Genomic DNA, 19755 nt, shown 5'->3' with positions numbered 1-19755 from the left:
CAGCTTTACCAATCAAGCTTTTAGCAGCTCTTTTGAAAGGGTCATTGTCAAAATTCACCACTGAGAATATGTCTTTATGATAAGGTTTCTACAGAAACCTCTACCTAGCATTGTCACATGCAAGTGGTTCTAGGTAGAGAAATATTAAAAAAAATTTAAAATTTTTTCGTGTGAATTGTCTTGAAAAGAGGGCTGTCATAGTTTCTTTCATGTGTCGACAAACTTTTGCAGAGTCATAAATGGAGCGAACAATTTCCCTTCCATTTTGTCAGTGTGAAGCTTTAAGCTGTAGCAGGTGGCCTGTAAGGACCTGGGTAGGATTTTCTTAGAGCATTTGTAGGTATGAAAGTTGATGTAGACTATTGATGTTACAGAGGAAAACTGTTAATTATTCTCTACATACTTAAATAATTATTCTTAGTGGAAGTATTTTTGTATTTAAACCTGCTTTTTTGGGCAGGTTTGAGAGAGATTTAAGTGTTTTCCTGTTATATTATTACTGTCTTTTGGTGTTTTCTTTCAGTCTCCTCTATTCATCTCTCATCGGCTCCCATTTTGTGGTTGGTAGGCATGAGCCTGTAAGAAAATTCTTGTGAAAACAAGTTCTTAAGCCACCATCCAGGGAAAGATCTTGGTGTGTTGCCTCAAATTACTACATCACCAGCTGATGTGTGTTTAGTTCTGCAAGGGTAGCAAGGACAAAGGGATTGAGGCTGAGATCAGTTTAAGTAGATCAAAGTCACAAGAGATCACAAAATGCTGTCCTGATTTAAACTAAAGCAAAAGACTAAATTACTCTGTGGAATTTTTAATAAAGAAATGTTTCTATTTGTTCCATGCTTGTTTTTTTTTATAGTTTGCCTAAGCTTTTACTGAGAAGCATAAAATGAAAAAGGCAAAATGCCAGAAACACCTTAGTGCTAATTTTTCTGCAATTATATTTGACTAAACTCTCTTGGTCATTGTAGCCTGCTTTTCTGCTGCTTGTCTTCTATGTCTTGCTGTTAAATTTTACAAAAATGTAAGGTAATTAAACAGAATTTTTCTTTCAGTTCATAACTGGACTCAAGAGGACACTCTTCAGTGGCTTTCAGAATTTGTTGAACTGCCACAATATGAAAAGAATTTCAGAGAGAGCAATGTCAATGGAACAACACTTCCCAGGTGAATGTTTCTTCAGGATTGGTTTCAAATAATTCCTTGTAGGTTTCTCTTTTAGTCTGTGTGTGGGAACAACGATGTGAACCTAAAGTCTAACAAGATACGGTCAAATGCTAGAAAAGAAAAACATCCTTGCAGTTTTGAAGAAGTGGCTGCATTTTTTTTCCTGCCAAAATATTTTAAAATATGACTTTCATAAAAGTTTTGTTTCTTGCTGTGGAAGCTTTTATCAAAGGTCACATAATTCTGTGTGGTAGCAGACTTTCTTTTGAACATCTTCCAGTCTATTGTATGGGTATATGTAACAAACTATCTGTAGAACCTGTTTCCTGGAGTGTGACTACCACATCTGAGTATGTTGCATGTATTACAGAGTTGGTGTCACAAGTCTGCAAATATATCCTTTACCTTTAACTTTGTTAAATGGATTTATTTCACGATTTTTCCAGAAAGAAAAGAATAGGTAAATGATTTTATGTTCCTTTTTGCCACGTTTTGATATGCTTTTTTTTCCAACCATACTGTTGTATTATATTTCTCACTCTTAATTACTTATCTGTAATCTGTAGAACTATGAGAAATGTTGTGGATGTCTTTTTTTTTGCATAGACTGATTCTGAGTATAATTTATGGTATAGGTAATGTTTTGTCTTATCATTAACAGGATAGCAGTAAATGAACATGCTTTCATGATCTCTCACTTGAAAATAATTGACCGGAGCCATAGACAGAAGCTTCAGCTTAAAGCCTTGGATGTGGTTTTATTTGGACCTCTTACCCGTTAGTAACTCCTTGGAGTTTTTTCTTATCTCTTAATTATAAGAATTCAACAGAGCATATTTTCAATGACACTTGATACTGTAGATGGGACGGCTTATCTATGTTGTGCATGTACTGATGGATTGCTTGGCATGTGTTGTGGAAGTCTGCAGTGAATTAAAAAAGATTGTTGAGGTGCTGTGACCAGGACAAAGGTTCACTTCTGTATAAAAGATCATGTAGAAATTTTAGTATAACCCCACTTCAAAGATGGAAGTCGGCTTTTGTGTCACAAGAAGTGTCCTCTAAATGTTTTGGACTGTTTAAATTACAGTTACAGCTCATGTTACATTCACTTCCCAATTAGCTTGGACAGTGCAGCTGGGATGCTGAAATGAGAGGGGATAACCTTCCCCAAGAAGAAAAAAGGAGAGGGTGGTGCAAATCCAATAACTGTGTCTTTTGTGCAGAGTTGAGTTTAAGTGTGGTTAAACTCAATGCAGCAGTTCCACATCTGACCTGTTTTACCATATGCAGACATGTCTATACCACATCACCAATGCTCTGCATTCTTGCTTATACACAGCTACAGATTTGTTGTGGTGCTGTGCATGTCTGGTGTTCCTGAATCAGTCAGGCCAGATCTGAGCTGGGGATTTTTAGGGGGGAAAAAAAGCACTTTTTATTTGTATTATACCTTTAATGCTAGCAGAAAGTCTTACAAAAGTTCAAATGACTAAAATTGTACTAACAAAGATGTGTATGTGAATCTTGGATATGATAATTTGATGATCCAAGTTTTACTTTTAAGAAGGGCTGCTGTTAGCCACTCACCATTTTAAAATGTACTTTATTTTTTCCAAGTGCATTTTTAACCCAGCATAGGGTATTCCGGAGGGTGCAAACTGGGGAAAATTTACTCAAACATAATTAAAGCTCTTACTGACCTGATAAAGTGTAATTGGGGAACTCTATTTAAATAAGTAAAAATAAAGATACAGAGTATGTACTGTAAAGGTTTGATAAGCTTTTCTCAATCTAATGAATGTTGTAGTGTAGATTAAGTAAATTGTATTAAAGCAGAGCTGCTTATGTTGTATGGAAAATGCTCTGTTGTCTTTATCAGTGAACTAGTTAATGATGGTGTTATTCTCTGCACAGGTCCCCCTCACAACTGGATGAAGGATTTTATATTAACAGTTTCTATAGTTATTGGTTTTGGAGGCTGCTGGTTTGCATATACACAGAACAGAACCTCAAGAGAACATATCACAAAAATGATGAAGGACTTAGAAAGTCTTCAAACAGCAGAGCAAAGTCTTCTTGACTTGCAGGAAAGGTATAAAACCTAAAAATAAAAAAAGTTAATGTCTAGTTGTCCTTTTGTTTTGAGGTTAAATACAAACATAGATCCTTTACAGTCATAAATTATTTGCATTAAGCTGCCTTTGGATTTTGTTCATCTTCCCTTTGCATGGAAATTGTGATTGATACTGGTTTTATGGGTAGAAATTGCACCTGGATATTTTCGCAGGCAGTACTAACTTGTGGATGAAGGTAAATAATAGAGGCTGTCTTTTTTACCTACAGATTTACAAGTATGTATTGTTATTTTCATATAATTACAGTTTACTTTGGAATATTTACATACAGGGGAATGAGCACATCTCCTGTTTTTAAGCTCTTAAGATTGAAACAAACCAGGACTGATTACTTTCTACCGCTTATATAGCAGTGTGAGAATTGAAAGTCTTCTCCTGCAGTGCACCTGTAACTCAATTGTATATAGAGTCTTGTATTTTGATATTACACCTTTAATGATGGTTCACTTAAAAGCTTGTGTATTTTGCCTGATGGGGATATCACATTGTGTGATGCAGTTGCTGCTGATTCATAAAGCTTGCAGAGTCTTTATTATCACAGAGAGGTTGAGGTTGGAAGAGACTTCGGGAATTCATCTTGTCCGGCCCTTCCTGCTCAAGCAGGATCATCTGGAACAGGTTGCCTGGGACCATGTCCAGGTGGCTTCTGAATATGTCCAAGGATGGAGACTCTACCACCTCTCTGGGCAACTTGTGCCAGTGCTCAGTCACTCTCATGGTGAAAGTGTTTCCTGACGTTCATATGGAACCTCATGCTTTGGTTTGTGCCATTGCCTCTTGCCCTGTTGTTGGATGCATTTTCTTCTTCTGAGGACTACAACTTTTAACAAATATGCTGTGTATTTTCTTATATTTTTTGTTCAATTTTGAAGGCTTGAGAAGGCACAAGAAGAGAACAGAAATGTTGCTGTGGAAAAGCAAAATCTGGAGCGCAAAATGATGGATGAGATCAATGATGCAAAACGGGAAGCTCATCGCCTAAGGGAATTAAGGGAGGGAGCTGAATGTGAGCTCAGCAGGCTCAAATATGCAGAGGAAGAATTAGTACAGGTATCTGCAAACTGTTTATAACTTTAGTGTTGACTTTGAATTGGTTGTAGTTTTATTAGATCCTTAGGAGGTTTTAAAGCAGCATTCCTCAAATGCTAGGTTTTAATGGAAAAATTCTAAGCGTTCTTAATGACTGTCTTTCAATCACTAGATAAAAGTATGATTTTATCGAGTAAAATAATCCTGAAACTATAAAAAGCCGTAAACTTTGTATATTAGCTTATTGTAACGTTTTTGGATTCACTGAACAAAAATATATACAAAAGCTTTTTTTATCTTGTTATCAGAAGAGAGATAGTAGCTTTGTCTCCTCTGAAAAGCAATAAATTTGGATTTATTGTACTAAAAAAAATGCTGTCTTACAAAAAAATTTAAGCTTCAAATTAGGAACCATATATCAAAAGAAAAAAAAAAATCTGAGTATAGTACAGTATATGGAAGGTCTTATGCCAGATTTCAGAAATGCCAGATCTACCTTCCTGGTGTAAGGGTGCTTATACTTCACTTTCTTCTGCTAATACTTCACTTTCTTCTTCTTCTTTCAGTTCTAATGATACTCTTGGTGACTCTCTTATTTCTTATTGATTGCTAGGTTCGCATGGCTTTAAAAAAGGCTGAGAAGGAGTTTGAGTTGAGAAGTAATTGGTCTGTTCCTGAAGCTTTGCAGAAGTGGCTTCAGTTAACACATGAAGTTGAAGTACAATATTACAACATCAAAAGACAGCATGCAGAAATGCAATTAGCAATTGCCAAAGATGAGGTAATAACTTATTCTTCAGCTACTTAAAGACTTTTCTGATCTGTTGCTAGATACATGAAATAGTAAACGCAAACCAGATAAGCATTTGGGTGTTTTTTTCTTCTCTGAATTGTTTGCTACCACTCAATACTGCTAATGTTTTATCATCTGTTATGTATATTACTCCTAGTTTTATGCATTTCATTTTATCTTGCCTTTTAGGCAGAAAAGATAAAAAAGAAGAGAAGCACTGTATTTGGAACATTACATGTTGCACACAGCTCCTCCCTGGATGAAGTGGACCATAAAATTCTTGAAGCAAAGTAAGAGGATTACCAGGACAGGTTGCATAGTCGTTTGTGCTTACTTATTCCTGAAACAATGGCATTTTTGAGAGTTACAGAATTGAGTGTCATAGTGGTTTTGCATTTTAAGAAAAGTGGTTTAAAATATGTTAAAATCTGAATATTTGAACTGTCCTAATGGATCTTCTGGTATGCTGGAATGAATGCACTTGTGTTGCTTTGCTTTATCATTAAGAACAGCGTGTGTAATTTTAATGTGTGCTTTTCTTCAGGAAAGCACTCTCTGAGTTGACAACGTGTTTGCGAGAGCGTCTTTATCGATGGCAACAGATTGAGAAGATTTGCGGGTTTCAAATCGCACACAATTCTGGGCTACCAAGCTTGACCTCCTCTCTCTACTCTGATCACAGCTGGGTAGTTATGCCTCGAGTCTCCATTCCTCCTTACCCAATTGCAGGGGGAGTTGATGACTTAGATGAAGATACTCCTCCAATAGTTTCACAGTTTCATGGTGAGTGGTGAGCTCAGTAAAAAGAAGGGGAAAAGTTGAAGGGACGTGGGAGTTCCCAGTTAGGAGGAGAGTGCTGAAATCAAACAGGATTAGATCAAAGTCAAAACTCTATCTAGCATTTCAGATGCTAGGTCATGTGGGATTTAATGGACTGAAAACTGAGTTTTGCAATAAACTTAACATGAAGAAAAAGCCTTTATTCTGTTTCGGTGGTGGAGTGGGGCAAATCCAGCTAATGTTTTGAAAGTGCTTGTCAAGCTTGGATTGCTGCTTACAAAAATTCGTAACGAATAATGCTGAATTTCTATTTGCACATTTATTTTTTCAGATGGAAGAGATAGTGTTAATCTAGAGTCCTTTGAGCTATTTGGAAGATCACACCCTTTGAGAGGCTGCATGCTACATAGATTTGCAAACGTTCTTTAGTGGTTGGAGCAAAATCCTGTTGACAAGGAAAGCTTTCAGGCAGAATGTTTGTGTTTGGATACAGTGGGTTGTTTGAGTGCAAGGCAAAGAAGCCAAGTGCTGAAGGGAGGGCAATTCAGCTTTGGTTAAACTATGATCAGAAGATATACACTGGGGACTCAGACCACCCTGGTATCATGAATCATTGTGTCAGTACAAGAGCCTGTTTTGTGGAAGCTTTGATTAACTGGACTCTAGAGGAAAATCAAAAAGATGAGCTCCCATGTAGCTATTCAAACAACCAATATCAAGCTGAGGACTAAGTAGGGAAAAAAGCTATCATATGAGTATATTTTTCTTCCAGGGCTGGAATTCTCAGAAGAAGTACAAACTGTATTTTAAAATAGCTTAAGATCACTGGCTTCATTTAGCGTGCCTTGGGCACATGTTTTTCTTCTAAGTGTACCAACCTGTTTTCTACAGACCACATTGAAAAGTTCATTGATCCCCTTACAACACTGCTTACTACAAGTTCTGATCACTTTTAAGGCATGCTGTTTCTCTAGTTGTCTTCACTGTGAAGGCTTTGATTTAAACCCTAGCAACAAATTTATTGGGTGGCCCAATACAATATGGATGCCTAAACTTCTAATTCAATATAGAGAAACCTTTGGTCTGATTTCAAAATGAAGAGATCCATTTATTATCACGATTTTCCAGATAGTCTAAAATGACAACACTTGGATATGTATATAAGACATCAGACTTGTGTTTTTTTTTTTGTCGCTCTTCTCATTCAGCTCTTGCTTAGAAGTGAAGCCAGAGAAGAGAGTGCAATTGGTTCAGAGCAACGACAAGCAGAAAAGGACTGTAGTTTGTACGAGCATACTTAGCTGAAACTTTATGCTTTTTCAATTATGGTTTAATTTCTGTGTATTAAAGTTCAGTTCATTTGGAAGTGTTTCTGTCTCAGTGGTGAAAGTTATCTGAATCTTAATAACACTACAAAAACTTTAATTTTAGTAAGGCCCAAAAGCCTGATGTTGTTAAAGTGATCACATGGAGGAAGTAGTTTATCTTTAATTTACTGGCTTTTAAAATTTCTACTCAGTAAAAAAACCTGTAAACATTTGGGAGTGGGGAAGGAGAGTGAAAATATGCTAAGTGATCTGTTGTTGAAACTAGTTTAGGAGTCAAATTATTGTAGGCTAGTTTGGTAACTGCTGAATTACATCCTTCAGAGAAAAATAACAAATGCACGCAAGGAAGGATAGAAGCAAAATGGCTTGTCATGCTCATGAGGCTTCAGGGAAAATGCAGCATGCAGAAGGTCAGTTAAGAGTGAGACTATTACAGTCTCTGGATCTAAACTGAACCGGGCTGTTACCTTGCCCCTGCCCTTTGATCTCATAAGATTGACAAAATTTGAAGTCTGTCAGACAGGCTTCTTTGTGGCAGAGCAGTTGGGTTCAGAGGCTGAAATGGTGTCAAGTAATAGAGTGGTTTGATCAATCTCAAGCTGAAGAACAAAAGGCGATAAGAAATAGATGTACGACACTGGAACAAAGACCTTACAGGAGAGTGATAGTGAAACTTCTACTCTTCCATGGACTGATCAGGATTCAGCTGGTTCCTGGATTTAGTGACTTTCATTTGCACTAGAAAATTCTATATGTTAAATTGTCATAGCTGAACCCTTCATATTCCTGGGTATATACACCTACAAGGAATTAAAATGCTTGTAACTTCTCTTGAAATTCACTGATGGTGCAATCTTGTTTTTTTTTTTTTTTTTTTTTTTTTTTTTTTGTTTGTTTGTTTTTTGTTTTGTTTTGTTTGTTTTTGTTTTTTTGTTTGTTTGTTTTTGTTTTTGTTTGTTTTTGTTTTTTTGTTTTTTTGTTTTTTTTTATACCAGTGAGTAGGATGGCATCTGATTTACCTGGACATGTAGCACAAATTTACTAAAGGGATTCTTATTCCTATCTCAGTTCACATTTGCTCTTTTAGGAGTACTTTTATAATGACACAAGATGATTTCTGAGCTCCCAGCACCTGCTTTTAGGGTCAGTAGGGAGTTCATCAAAAGTAAAATGAAAAGTTTGAGATACATGACAACTCTCATGTTGGGGCTTATAAACCTTTCTTTTCTGCTCAGGAGTGGAAATGAATTTATGTGCTGGCAAAGGTGCAGTTACTCACTGTTTTCTAAAAGTTGTGATTTCCTGTACTAAAACAGACTGACAACCTTTTCTGAGATGCTAGGAAGCGAATCTATAACTGACCTGATGCTAAACTGGTATTGCGGAAAATAAAATATATTTTGTCAGGCTAGACAGAAATAGTTGAATTTTTTTATCGTGTTGTGTTTGTTAAACATTTTGAACATCAGTAAGGGTCTGGTGTGTCTAACGTAAGCAGTGATGCATTCTATGGGACAGTTTGAGGAGGGGTATGAAAAATCCTGAGACTCATAACAACTAGCCTGAAAACAGGTCTGCAGCTTTATTTCTGTACTAGTATTGCTGCCTAATAACCTTTTGAAGGAGGAATTGGATTAGGAAAATTTGAGTTTGTCACTTCCTGTTGAAACTTTCCTGGTCAAGTCTTGTGTTGCTGTTTCCTCCATACTTATATTTTTGTTTCTGGAAATTCATAGTTAGCCTGGCAAAAGAAAGTGTTATCTGAAAGGAAATTCTTGAGCTTAAAAAGAGGTTGAATTATATATTTTCTATCCTGTTACATAAATGAAATTGGTCTTCCATGTCTAACCTACTTTTCAACTAATGCAGTGTATTTCAGTTGGCTGTTTGGTTAGGCATACCTACATTGCAAAACTTTTGCATATTTTTTTTAAATTCCAAATCACCACACAAGTAAAATCCAGGACATTGTGTAACATACTAATTTCAGCCCTGCTATTTTTAGTGTATAAGGGGTTGTGAGTTTCAATAAAATCTTTTTTTTTTTTTTTTCTCAAGAGAGCACAGTGAGCCAGAGCTTTGGTGTGTGGTTAGTGTAGTATTTGGCTGGCACAAAATCTCTGCAGTCGCATCTTGATTAGCTGCTGCATCTAACTGTAGAATGTAGAAGGTGTTCAGTGTTTCTTGCTCTGGAACAGTCAAACAATGTCAAAGTTGTTTAAAAATCACTGTCACTGAAGCAGATACCTACTATTTAGGCTTCAGAGTAGATATTGTTAACATCAGTGTAACTTGGAGGGTTATGGTTTGCTTTTTCTCTGCCTCAGGGTCCATTGTGAAACCTCCCAGCAGCACACTGGCAAGAAGCAGTAGCTTGTGTCGATCAAGACGCAATGTTGTGCCATCATCTCCGCAGTCTCAGCACGCTTTGCACTCCCCTGACCCTGACATCCTTTCTGTGTCGAGCTGCCCAGCTCTTTATCGAACTGAGGAGGAGGAGGAAGCCATTTACTTCTCTGCTGATAAACAATGGTACGGAGATTAGCAAACAGCACTCGGAACTCTGATAGGATTATTGAGACTAATAGTTTAGAATTAGAGGTTAAACCAAGCCAAAAGTTAAAGTAATCTATAGGGTAATATAAACTAATATAGTCTACGTGGAACAGAGAGTTCTTGTCTGGTATGTGTATGTAAATAGCTAGCTTGTCATATACAGTTAAGTATGTTACAATCCAGGGTGCACTGAACTAACCCTGATTCTCCATTACAATATGTTACTGGCTTTTACATCTGAAACTAGGATCAAAAGCAATGTCAGCTACTGGGCGAAGAGAAGATGGATGGTAACACAATTCTTACAGCATGTTGAGCGTGTACCTACTCTTGTTACATGGCCTCATAGGAAAAGGTTAAATTCCTTTTGGAAGGAGCAAATGAGCTTGTTGAAAGGTAGGGACACTTGTCCTGAAGAAACTTTTTATATATGATAGGCTTAAATCTCCTCCTTTCATTTCATAACTTTTCTGACTTCATGTGCCAGAAAGATAGTTTTGTTCTTTGAAGTGAGATACAAATGACTGATTCTGGGCAGATGCTGCTGCCCACAAAAGCAAGATTGCACAGATTAATGACCTTAAGTTTAGATAATAAAATGATGTAATGCAAGTTTTAACTTAATGTTTAACTTTATGTTTTTTGTTTAATTAACTACTAAGGAAAAGTGTGGGTGGTGCTTTTAGACTAAAGTTATTGATTCTAAATTAATTTCCTTTTTAACTGTATGAAGGAAATAGTTTCATTATGTTTTCTCTTCTCTTTGCTCTGACTCAGGGAAGTACAGGAAACCGGTTCGGAATGTGACTCCTTAAATTCATCCATTGGAAGGAAGCAGTCTCCTCCAGCAAGTCTTGAGATGTACCAGACAATTTCTCCTCAGAAAGTATCCCCAGAAGAATTCTCACTGGAGGAATCATCTACAGGAGACTCCTCTTCTTTAACTGCAGATATTTCTAGGGGCTCTCCTGACTGTGTAGGCATGGCAGAAACTAAGAGCATGATCTTTAGTCCTGCAAGCAAAGTTTATAATGGAATCCTGGAGAAGTCCTGCAGCATGAACCAGCTTTCAACTGGGATCCCAGTCCCAAAGCCTCGGCACACCTCGTGTTCTTCAACCGGCAGTGATAGTAAACCCAGCCATGAAGCTGCTTCTGTGCCCAGGATAAGTAGCATCCCACAGGACCTCTGCCAAAATGGTGAAAAAAATAAAAAGCCATCAAAAATAAAAAACCTCTTTAAGAAGAAGTGTAAGTGAGATGGGCAGAAGAAAACCTATAGTAATGTTATGAGAACTCTATTTTTTACACCTTTAGGAATGTAATTCCATTTGAGCATTCCAGACTGGATGCCCTTGTGGAATGCTCGGTAGGTCACCTATATTTAACTGACTGTAACGGTCGTGCCAGCTGTCAATGAGAAATCCATTAAAAAGTTCAGACAGTTTACATTAATTTCTGCCTATTTATTTCTTTTTTTTATTTTAGTTTGTCTTTTTCAGTGTGATTTTTTTTTTTTTTTAAATTTGTTGGTTTTTTAAAGTTTATTCATAAACCATTTTTAAGCCACTTTGGACTCCTAAGCTTTAATGGACTAGTAAGCCTTCCTGGGCTTGCCAAAGTTTCTTGTTTACTGGAGCATCTTCCTATCTTTCCATAGAACTAGGACATTTGTCTACTGGACTTTAACACAAATAAAAGAAGTAGAACTAAATGAATTGCACTACTGTTTTACAGACTGGAACAGTCTCTGCAAGTGAAACTGAAAGACTTGTATTTGACTGAGAAGATAAATCTTTTCACTTTTAGATCTTTTGGGGTTTTTAAGTAGAATTTAGCATTTCTAATTGACTTGATTTCTGGAAATGGAAATGTCATGCTTTTATTATGGGAAGCTTTGTTAGATGCGTTTATTATTAGAATGGTTCAAGTCCTGCTGTAAAGATCATTTTTTTCCCAGGACTTTCACTGTGATTTTACTTCACTGCAGGCTGTATGACAAAAAAAAAAAAGTAATTTATCAAGAGAAAAGGCTCTTGATTCCTTATGCAAGTGATGGTTGTGAAACTTGACTGAAGACTGAAAATATTCACTCTCTAAGTGAGGAGAGGAAATAGTAGCTTTTGTTTACAGACTGAGAGACAACGGACATTTGGGTTGTGAAAGTTTGTACTGTGGTAAAGATAATAAATTGGAAACATTATTGTGCTTGGGAATGTTCCAATTTTAGCTAATGCTTGTTTCAGACATGTTTCAGAGTTCCTGTTAATTGAAAGCTGTCGTAGGCTACATTGCTTATGCTTACTGCTGTGTATAAGTTATTATATTTTTTGAATTAGCTATTATTGTCTTAATGTCCTCCTTTTGTAAGATTTCATACACTTTATTTTTGTATAGTTTGAAGATCTAGCTGTTCAGACATGTCTGAAGTAAATGATATAATTTTATAATGCATACTGTCATACTAACTCATAATTTCAGATATAAAGATAGATATAAAGGTGAGACTTGACATGCTTCAGATAAAAGCAATTTTTGTTAAGCTTTTATTGGGAGAGATGAAATGACTGTGAGGTAAAAGGAAGCCTTCTTAGGGTAGTAGTAGTAGCTAGTTGTTCAAAAACATCTTTTTTTTTTTTTTTTTAAACAGTTGGAGACAAGAAATATACTACTTAAGCAACAGTGCCTTTTATTCAGTTTGAAAATATTAATACTGAGCAGAAATTTCTTTTGAGACAAATTCCAAAGAAATATTCCCTGCTCTAGTAAACACAAGCAATTTACCCAATGATGACTAAACGGTTTCAGCTCTTCCATAGGGGTGTTATAGTTGCCTCAGTAGCAGGTGCCATTGCCAGGGACCTGTGATTAGGGCCTCACTTCTTGCCAATATGTAGGTGATGTACTGTACGAAAGAACTAATTCACTGAATGCCTAAATTTTTTCTAGCACGGAGTCTTCAAAACTTGTAGCTAGTTGAAATCAAGTGATATGTGTATTTTCTATCATTCTCTACTTAGGTTCCACTGTACATAACCAATGTGTTAGTTCTGTCCTTGAAGTGGTGGTGATTTTAACGGAAGGCATTTACTGTGGCTAGTGAAATGGTTACAAGAGGATGGTTATAAAATGGGATGGAAACCTTACATGTGCAAGTACCTTAAAAGTCCTGGTACATTGATTAATTCCTTAAGAGAACACAATGAATCCCAGAATTGTACTGTCTAACAAAGAATGATTGTATGCCATCTATGCAGAAAAGCATAGGAGGAATCAACTGTTTGGCAGAGTTTGGAGAAGAAAAAATTGGGGGGAATAGAAAATAATGACAACATAATATTGTTCCTTTATTCTCTGAATCATCAGATTGAACAGCCGTAGCTTCAAAAAAAAGTCATCACAAGGTAACAATGGTCCCTTTGAACAAAGATTGTACACCCTGTACACGGCGGAGGAAAAAAAGAAGCGATGCAAAAAGACTTGTGCTAGAGAACCACCTCAATGCTAAGCCTTCGGAGATGTAGTTAAAAGCCTGATGAAGTACTTGAACATCTACAAAGGGAAAAATTACTTTTATAAAAGTGGGGAATTTATTGTGCCTCCCTGACAACATGGAGAAGGCTACTACCAGAAAAGTGTTGATGCAATTGAGAAGTCTATAGCAATAATTGAGTTTAAAGTAAGATCTGGGACTGAGTAGTAGATCTTGGTGTAAGGTTTGAGGAACTCTGTCTCTATCATTATCAAAAAGATGAAGTGGCGTTTTGATACTGGAGAGAAAATATTTACACATGAAAAAAAATCTGGTACCAAGGAGTGGGAGGTCAGCTCTTCTTAATCCCGATATCAAAGTCAGGCAAACTCAAATACTGAGAAGCCAAAACAGGCAAATTCAGTTTTCTGTAGTAAGTATAATTAAAAACTTAAACGGAGGACATGTTGAACTCATCACTGGCTGTGAGTTTAAGTGTTAAGTATCTTTTTAAAATAAACAATTTAACTATCTTCAAAAAAAAAATGGTGTTATACAAACAAATCAGATGAGATTATCATAGTGATAGATTTTGGCTTCAAAATAGCAAACCTTTGGAGAACAGACTGCTCTCAACACTCAGTTTATTACCAGCTGTCCTCTTAACTTTATAGCTGCTTCTTAATAAATATTAGATATCTAAAAGCTTAAATTAATACAATCAGAAGTGGTGAGTATTGTATGTTGGAGCACAAACTAATTTTAAGTTAATTGAGTTAGGTTTATATTTTAATTACTTTAATAGACCGCTTTCATTTCTTGCTGCCTGAATTTGTCTGCAATGTAAGTGGCTTCCATTGCTCCTACTGCAGCTAATGCAGAAATTCCTGTCTTGAACCAGTTAGTGTCCTTTTAGTAAGGGCATGTTGAGAGCACTGGCACTAAGGTAGATCCTCATTGGCAAATGTCAAATCCAATCCTGATGTTGAAGTACCTGGCATGGATCAACACATCAGAAGTGAGACAATGTGCTTCGAAGGTCCTCTGTTCTGACTCCATTAGCTTACCAGTGTATCAAACTTGCTGGCAGTCAGTGAGTCTAGCCAGCATTCCAACCACTGGGATTTCATGAGACACATCAGTCATCCTAGACAATCATCTAGTGTCATTAGACATTTTTTTGTTTGTTTTGGGTTTTTTTTGTTCTGTTTAACTTTTATAGCTAAAATCTGTATTTTATTTTAAACTCTCCAGTATTTCAAAAGGTGAGGATCTTTGCTTTCTTTAATATTTCGTTAGAGTATTTTGTCAAGACAGCAGCCCCTTTGTGGAAATTGCTTAAAAGGCTTCTCCCTGAAGAGGTTACCATTTAAGTCTTTTACCTGTAAAATGAAGAAGTGTCAAGTGTGTGGTTCTATACAAAGAAGAAGAAAAACCTTTCCACAGTTCTTACTAAAGCTATATGACAATTTTTTACTAAAAGCGTAAAGATTTTAGGAAAGGCATTTCTACTTGCCATGGGAAATACTTTTCACCAGTTTACAGTGGACTTAAAGATTAAAGCAGTTGATTTTATTTTTTTTTTAAATTTTATTTTTTTTTACTGCTTGGTGAATGAATTTAAAATAGATCATTGACAGTTGCAGGCCTATGTCAACTTTTCTTTCCCCACTGGTACCTACGTAGCAGATTACCCTCTACTTCCTGATGGACAGTTTGCTGAAAGAGGGAAGATTCTCCATCATAGTCTAGGTAGTATTGTTGTAGTAAGAATACAGTTCCTCCTTTGGAAGCCTTAAGGATGGTGAAGCCAAGAATACGTGACTTCAGTTTTGTTATGATATTTATAGATGCCAACTGGAGTTAGGCATTAATTTATGACTGATTGTCTAAAAAGATAAAATTAATTAGAAAGCTTTCAAGATTTTGCCCTTTTGCTTCCCAATATATAGGAACATGGCATGCTCAGGAGGGAAATGAGCTAATTAGCATTTCTCATACCACCAACTTTTAGAGCTTCAGGATAATTTCATTCCATTTCCAAGATACATTGTTGGAGAGGGATTACTACCTTACATAATGTATACAAAGAAATAATTGGTTTTCATTTACTTAAAAGTATATTTACAAGCAGTGGAGAATGTAATAAAATACATTTTTTTAAAAATCAAATAGAGGAATTACTAGTTCTTGGACCTCTTGTCTATTTGCTTATCTCCTTGTACAATATGTTAAGTAGGGTGAACAACCTTTCTAATCTGTTCCAGTTGCTCTCACTTAAGGGGTGTGTGGGTGCCTTACTATCGTGTTTGAAACACTGCTCTGAAGTGCTCGTAGGCATTTTGATCCTGGATGTTGCATCTTCATTGATTAATAGTTAACCCCACCATGGCTGTTTCATTCTAACTGCTGCTGAAATTTTCTACCAGTGGCAGAGATGTTGGGATAACTAGTAACCAAAAAAGGCTTTTGCCTGTAGTGTTGGACTACCTGACAGTGTAAATGTTTAGGTAACCATTCTTTAAGGCTTCAGTAGCTGTTCAAAGGTGTCATACATCTGTTTCATTTCCAGACCAGTAAAGATGGTGTTTATCTGACACTCCACTTAGTTCTCTGTTGCATAAACAGAAGGCACTAATGGTAACAATGGTAACAATATTAACCTTTAAACTGTTATTCCTGAGTGCTCTTGCATCTGACATTGCTTAAGCAAGATGGCAGTACTCACAAGTCCACTTCAGGCCTTCAGAAACACAGTAGATTTCTGTTACCTTTTGATTTTCTCTACAGCTTTGAATCTCAAGTTTACCAAATTGTGTGTGTTCTGTGTATTTAATGTTCCACTGAAATGAAAGTGGGAAGGTTGTTCTCAATTTAGATGTTAGGGAAAGCACATTTGAGCAAGGTAAAAAGAAATTCCTCTTGCTCATTGCAGAGGATGAAAAAGAGTTCAGAGGTATTTCATCTGCTCCTAAGTCAGAAGACTAGGGAACACTCACAACTTAGATTGCTGGAGGTAAAAGGTACACTCAATCTCAACCTTTTCGATCAGTAACTCTTTATCCAAGAAAAAAACCCCACTTTCTTCTTTAGGTGTATTCTTCAGGGCATTACCTTTGTATTTCTAATTTCTATTCTATTTTTGACCTAGCATTAAGTTTGATAGTCACAGCACTAACTTAGGTGATTGCCAGACCTCAGAGCAGTTTCAGATAAATTTCCGTAGCGTGTCTTAATTTTGTTTTAATATGTGCTAAAGACATCTAAATTAGAACTTTTCCCTTCACATTCCTTTTACTTTAATTCAACTCAGTTCTTTGGGATCTCTCTACTGTTAAAAAAATAAACAGGTACTGATAGTTGTTTATAGTTTAGAGTACTATAATTTTTTTTCAGTTGGGAATTACTAATAGATAAATGGTAAATAGTTGCCTTTTAAAGACTAGATCATGGTTGGATATTATAAAAACACTGCTGTACTTTAGTTGAACTAGGTAGAGCATTGACTGGTGCAATTTGTGAATGAATGCTAAATTTATCTTTCTTAAATAATCCTTTGATTGTTTATATGTGTCTAAAGTTAATGCTGCACAATTATTTTCAGACTTGAATTCATTTAAAATTAAGGTCTATATGTCCAACCCTACAAAAGTCAGTCTTCAGTTGTCAGCCATCACTCCATTCTTACAGAAATTAATTACAATCTTGAATATTTGTACTAGTATATTAGGTGGTAGAATGGATTCCTGTAAGTCTTTGGGTGGAAGGCAGAGAACTTCTGAAGTGAACCAGGTAACCTGTGTTCTTTATCAGCTTTCAAATCCATCTCCCAGTAAGATGGAGTCTCCCCAGGGGAATGTAGATGTACTTACTGCTTGGAACTTTGTAGTTAATTATATTTGGCTCTCTAATTCTAATAACTTGCATGTGCACTATGCTTGCTTGCTTATCAATGGCTGACAAAAGCTATAGGAGATCTTGGGGGTTTGTTTTAAAAAATTGCTGTGGGGAAAAAAAAAAGACTGGCAAGAGAAATCTGTCAGGCTGTGAACTGAACAGAACCTAGAACCAGCAAAGATCCCAGCTATTTGTCAAAAAGTACTATTTAAGTAATTCTTAATGAAATGAATTGGGTAGCACGTGTATTTTCACATTGCTCTTCTCCAAGCAACAAATGGAATTAATATACCCTAGACTTCAGCAAGGCTATTTGGGAGATGTCTTGCCCTGTTTTTATTTTTAATTTAAATAACATTGAGTTGTAGTGAGTGTTCAGCATATTAATGCCTGACTTAAAAGATTAACAGAATTTGAATGACTTGCATTGTTTTGTTTAATTACTGCTTTATAAAAATGTAGATACTTGCATAAAGCCCATCATTGGAGCTGGGTATGTTTCAATGACATAGCAAGAAGAGGACCAAGACAAGTAAATATATGCACAATTTGAATCTTAAGATGCTTTACTGTTCGGGGAAGAGATGTTGTTCTCCATGCAGGTTCTGCTCTTCCTCTGCTTGCTCTTGGCTTCTGTTTGTTTTCATTAGTTGAACTAAAATAAGAAACAAAACCCTCAGACTGACTAGTTTCTGTCTCTAATATATACACTGTACTTGCTTTTAACCTCATTTACTGCATGTTGTTAATGCTGTACACAAATGCATTTGGAGTATTTCTTTGGTGTTGTACAGCATGATGCATTTCATTCCTTTTTCTAGTTTACCTCCCATTAGCTATATATTGCTTTACAACTGGAAAAAACTGAGTTTTTGGGAATTGAGTCTGTTTGCATATAAAAATATTTTTTTTTCTTTTCTGTGAGTCTTATGAGAAATGTCCTGCTTGGAGAGTCTCAGACAGTATTTTCCTGTGTTTATTCATGTTACTTTGCTTTATTTTATAAGTGGAAATTGATTTTATTGATTTCTGATGTGTTGTTACACTTAATGTTGAATAAATCTGACTTCCATTTTGAAAAGTGAAACTGTGTTAGTGAAAATGTTATGTAGTGTTAATCTTAGACTATTCCCTAAGTATAAAAACTTTGATTTAATTTATTTTAAATTTTATTTTTTTTATCTTGAGATAAATTTTCTTTGTTCTGCTTAGGATTCTGGCCAGTATTTCTTTGCTTCATGCTATTATTAAAGCTTGACAGCAATATTACTGGGAAGGGAAAGGTGGAGACAGTTGTTTGGCAACCAGGGTGCTACAGTTAGGCTTAGAAATCCTGAGTCTTACTGCTTTTGCTGGAAAGAGCCTTTCTGAGTAAGTTGCTTAACATTTTGAAGATTTGGGATTTTGGTTTTGCGAGTTGCTTTTTTTTCCCCTCTGAACAAGCTGAAAAGCCTTTCCAAGTGACTGCTGGAATAATGTGTAGCCTTGTGATTTTGAGCATGAGGATTAGTTTGAAAGCCTGTGGCTCTCTACCAAAAAAACCAAACATCTTTGTTGTTGTTTAATATTCCTTTTAACTTGTAGTGGCTCTGAGAAGGAAGAAGCTCAAGCAGAGCTTTTTAAAAGTGGCTTCTCTTGTAACCAAAAATCCCACCTATGTGGAGGTGACAAGATTGTAGGGAGGTAAAGGAGTGAGTGGCAATTCAGGTGTGGACCATGGGATCACTATGAGTCATGTTTAGAGAACTTACAGTGCAAAATAAATTATTTTTTTCCTGGATAAAGAGAAAGGATAATTGAATCTGTATATAAATTATTTTCAGCTGTAGTTTTCTAATACAGCCCACTTCAGAAGCAATAACTTGATGTGAGTTGATCACTACTTTCACTTCGATTTGTCCTTAGTGTTCTTGATTAAACAGTGGTAACTGTTTATCAGTGGGAAAATCATATAGGCTGGCAAAGCCTATATCAGCTTGGCATCTTCAGATCTAAATGCCTTTCTGTTAATTTCTTCTGCAAATTTTGATTGAACTATTATAGCACAGCTTATGTTAAATGTCTTATTTTACTGTAAGACTTGGCACCCAAACAAGTGGAACACAGAGCATTCTAATCCCATAGGACATTACTGAGCTTTGGTTAATTAACAGCTTTAATAAGCTGGTATGCAGTTACTGAAGTCAGGCTACTGAAGTTCGTTGGGGTTTTTTTCCTAGATGAACTGCTTTTGATTACTATTGAATCAAAGTCTTGCCTTACCCTGCCAAAACTAGGCTTTTAAACTGATAGTTTTTCCAACTCCACTGGGTGATGGCATCACTTGTGAAATTCTATAGCACCCTGCTTGCCCTGAGTGAGATGGAGAAGGTGGAATAGGGTTGAAATGGGACAAGTAATCTCCTCAAAGGTCCTTTGGGCATTTAGCTGTTCCTAGGCACAGAGTGCTCCTGATAAAGTCAGTTCTGGAGCAGTTTCAGAAAGGTCTCTCAATACTTCCTGTTATTTTGAATGCCTTATAAGGATGTGCTAAGTATCCACAACCATAGCTATACAGTGGAAAATATTTTATTCAATGAAGTTACCTGTATTTAAAGAG

At 36.2% G+C, this 19755-nt stretch overlaps 1 protein-coding gene across 4 annotated transcripts in view; it reads left to right on the top strand.

Moving 5' to 3' along the window:
- Positions 1-11242, top strand: part of STIM2 (stromal interaction molecule 2) — a 65210-nt gene extending 53968 nt beyond the window's left edge. For 3 of the 4 annotated variants that reach the window (XM_064653071.1, XM_064653068.1, XM_064653069.1), the window contains exons 4-12: positions 1053-1164; positions 1826-1941; positions 3082-3259; positions 4175-4352; positions 4945-5112; positions 5314-5414; positions 5669-5907; positions 9560-9764; positions 10566-11242. In XM_064653071.1, coding sequence (XP_064509141.1) covers positions 1053-1164; positions 1826-1941; positions 3082-3259; positions 4175-4352; positions 4945-5112; positions 5314-5414; positions 5669-5907; positions 9560-9764; positions 10566-11046 — 1778 coding nt within the window. In that variant the 3' untranslated portion in view covers positions 11047-11242. Of the gene's footprint in view, positions 1-1052; positions 1165-1825; positions 1942-3081; positions 3260-4174; positions 4353-4944; positions 5113-5313; positions 5415-5668; positions 5908-9559; positions 9765-10035; positions 10185-10565 lie in introns of all 4 variants that reach the window. The other variant, XM_064653070.1, reaches the window with a different exon arrangement.
- Positions 11243-19755: the final 8513 nt, after the last annotated feature.

This window comes from Pseudopipra pipra, chromosome 4 (assembly GCF_036250125.1).
Source record: "Pseudopipra pipra isolate bDixPip1 chromosome 4, bDixPip1.hap1, whole genome shotgun sequence".
Taxonomy (NCBI): Eukaryota; Metazoa; Chordata; class Aves; order Passeriformes; family Pipridae; genus Pseudopipra; species Pseudopipra pipra.
This window is presented reverse-complemented; position numbering and strand designations above follow the sequence as displayed.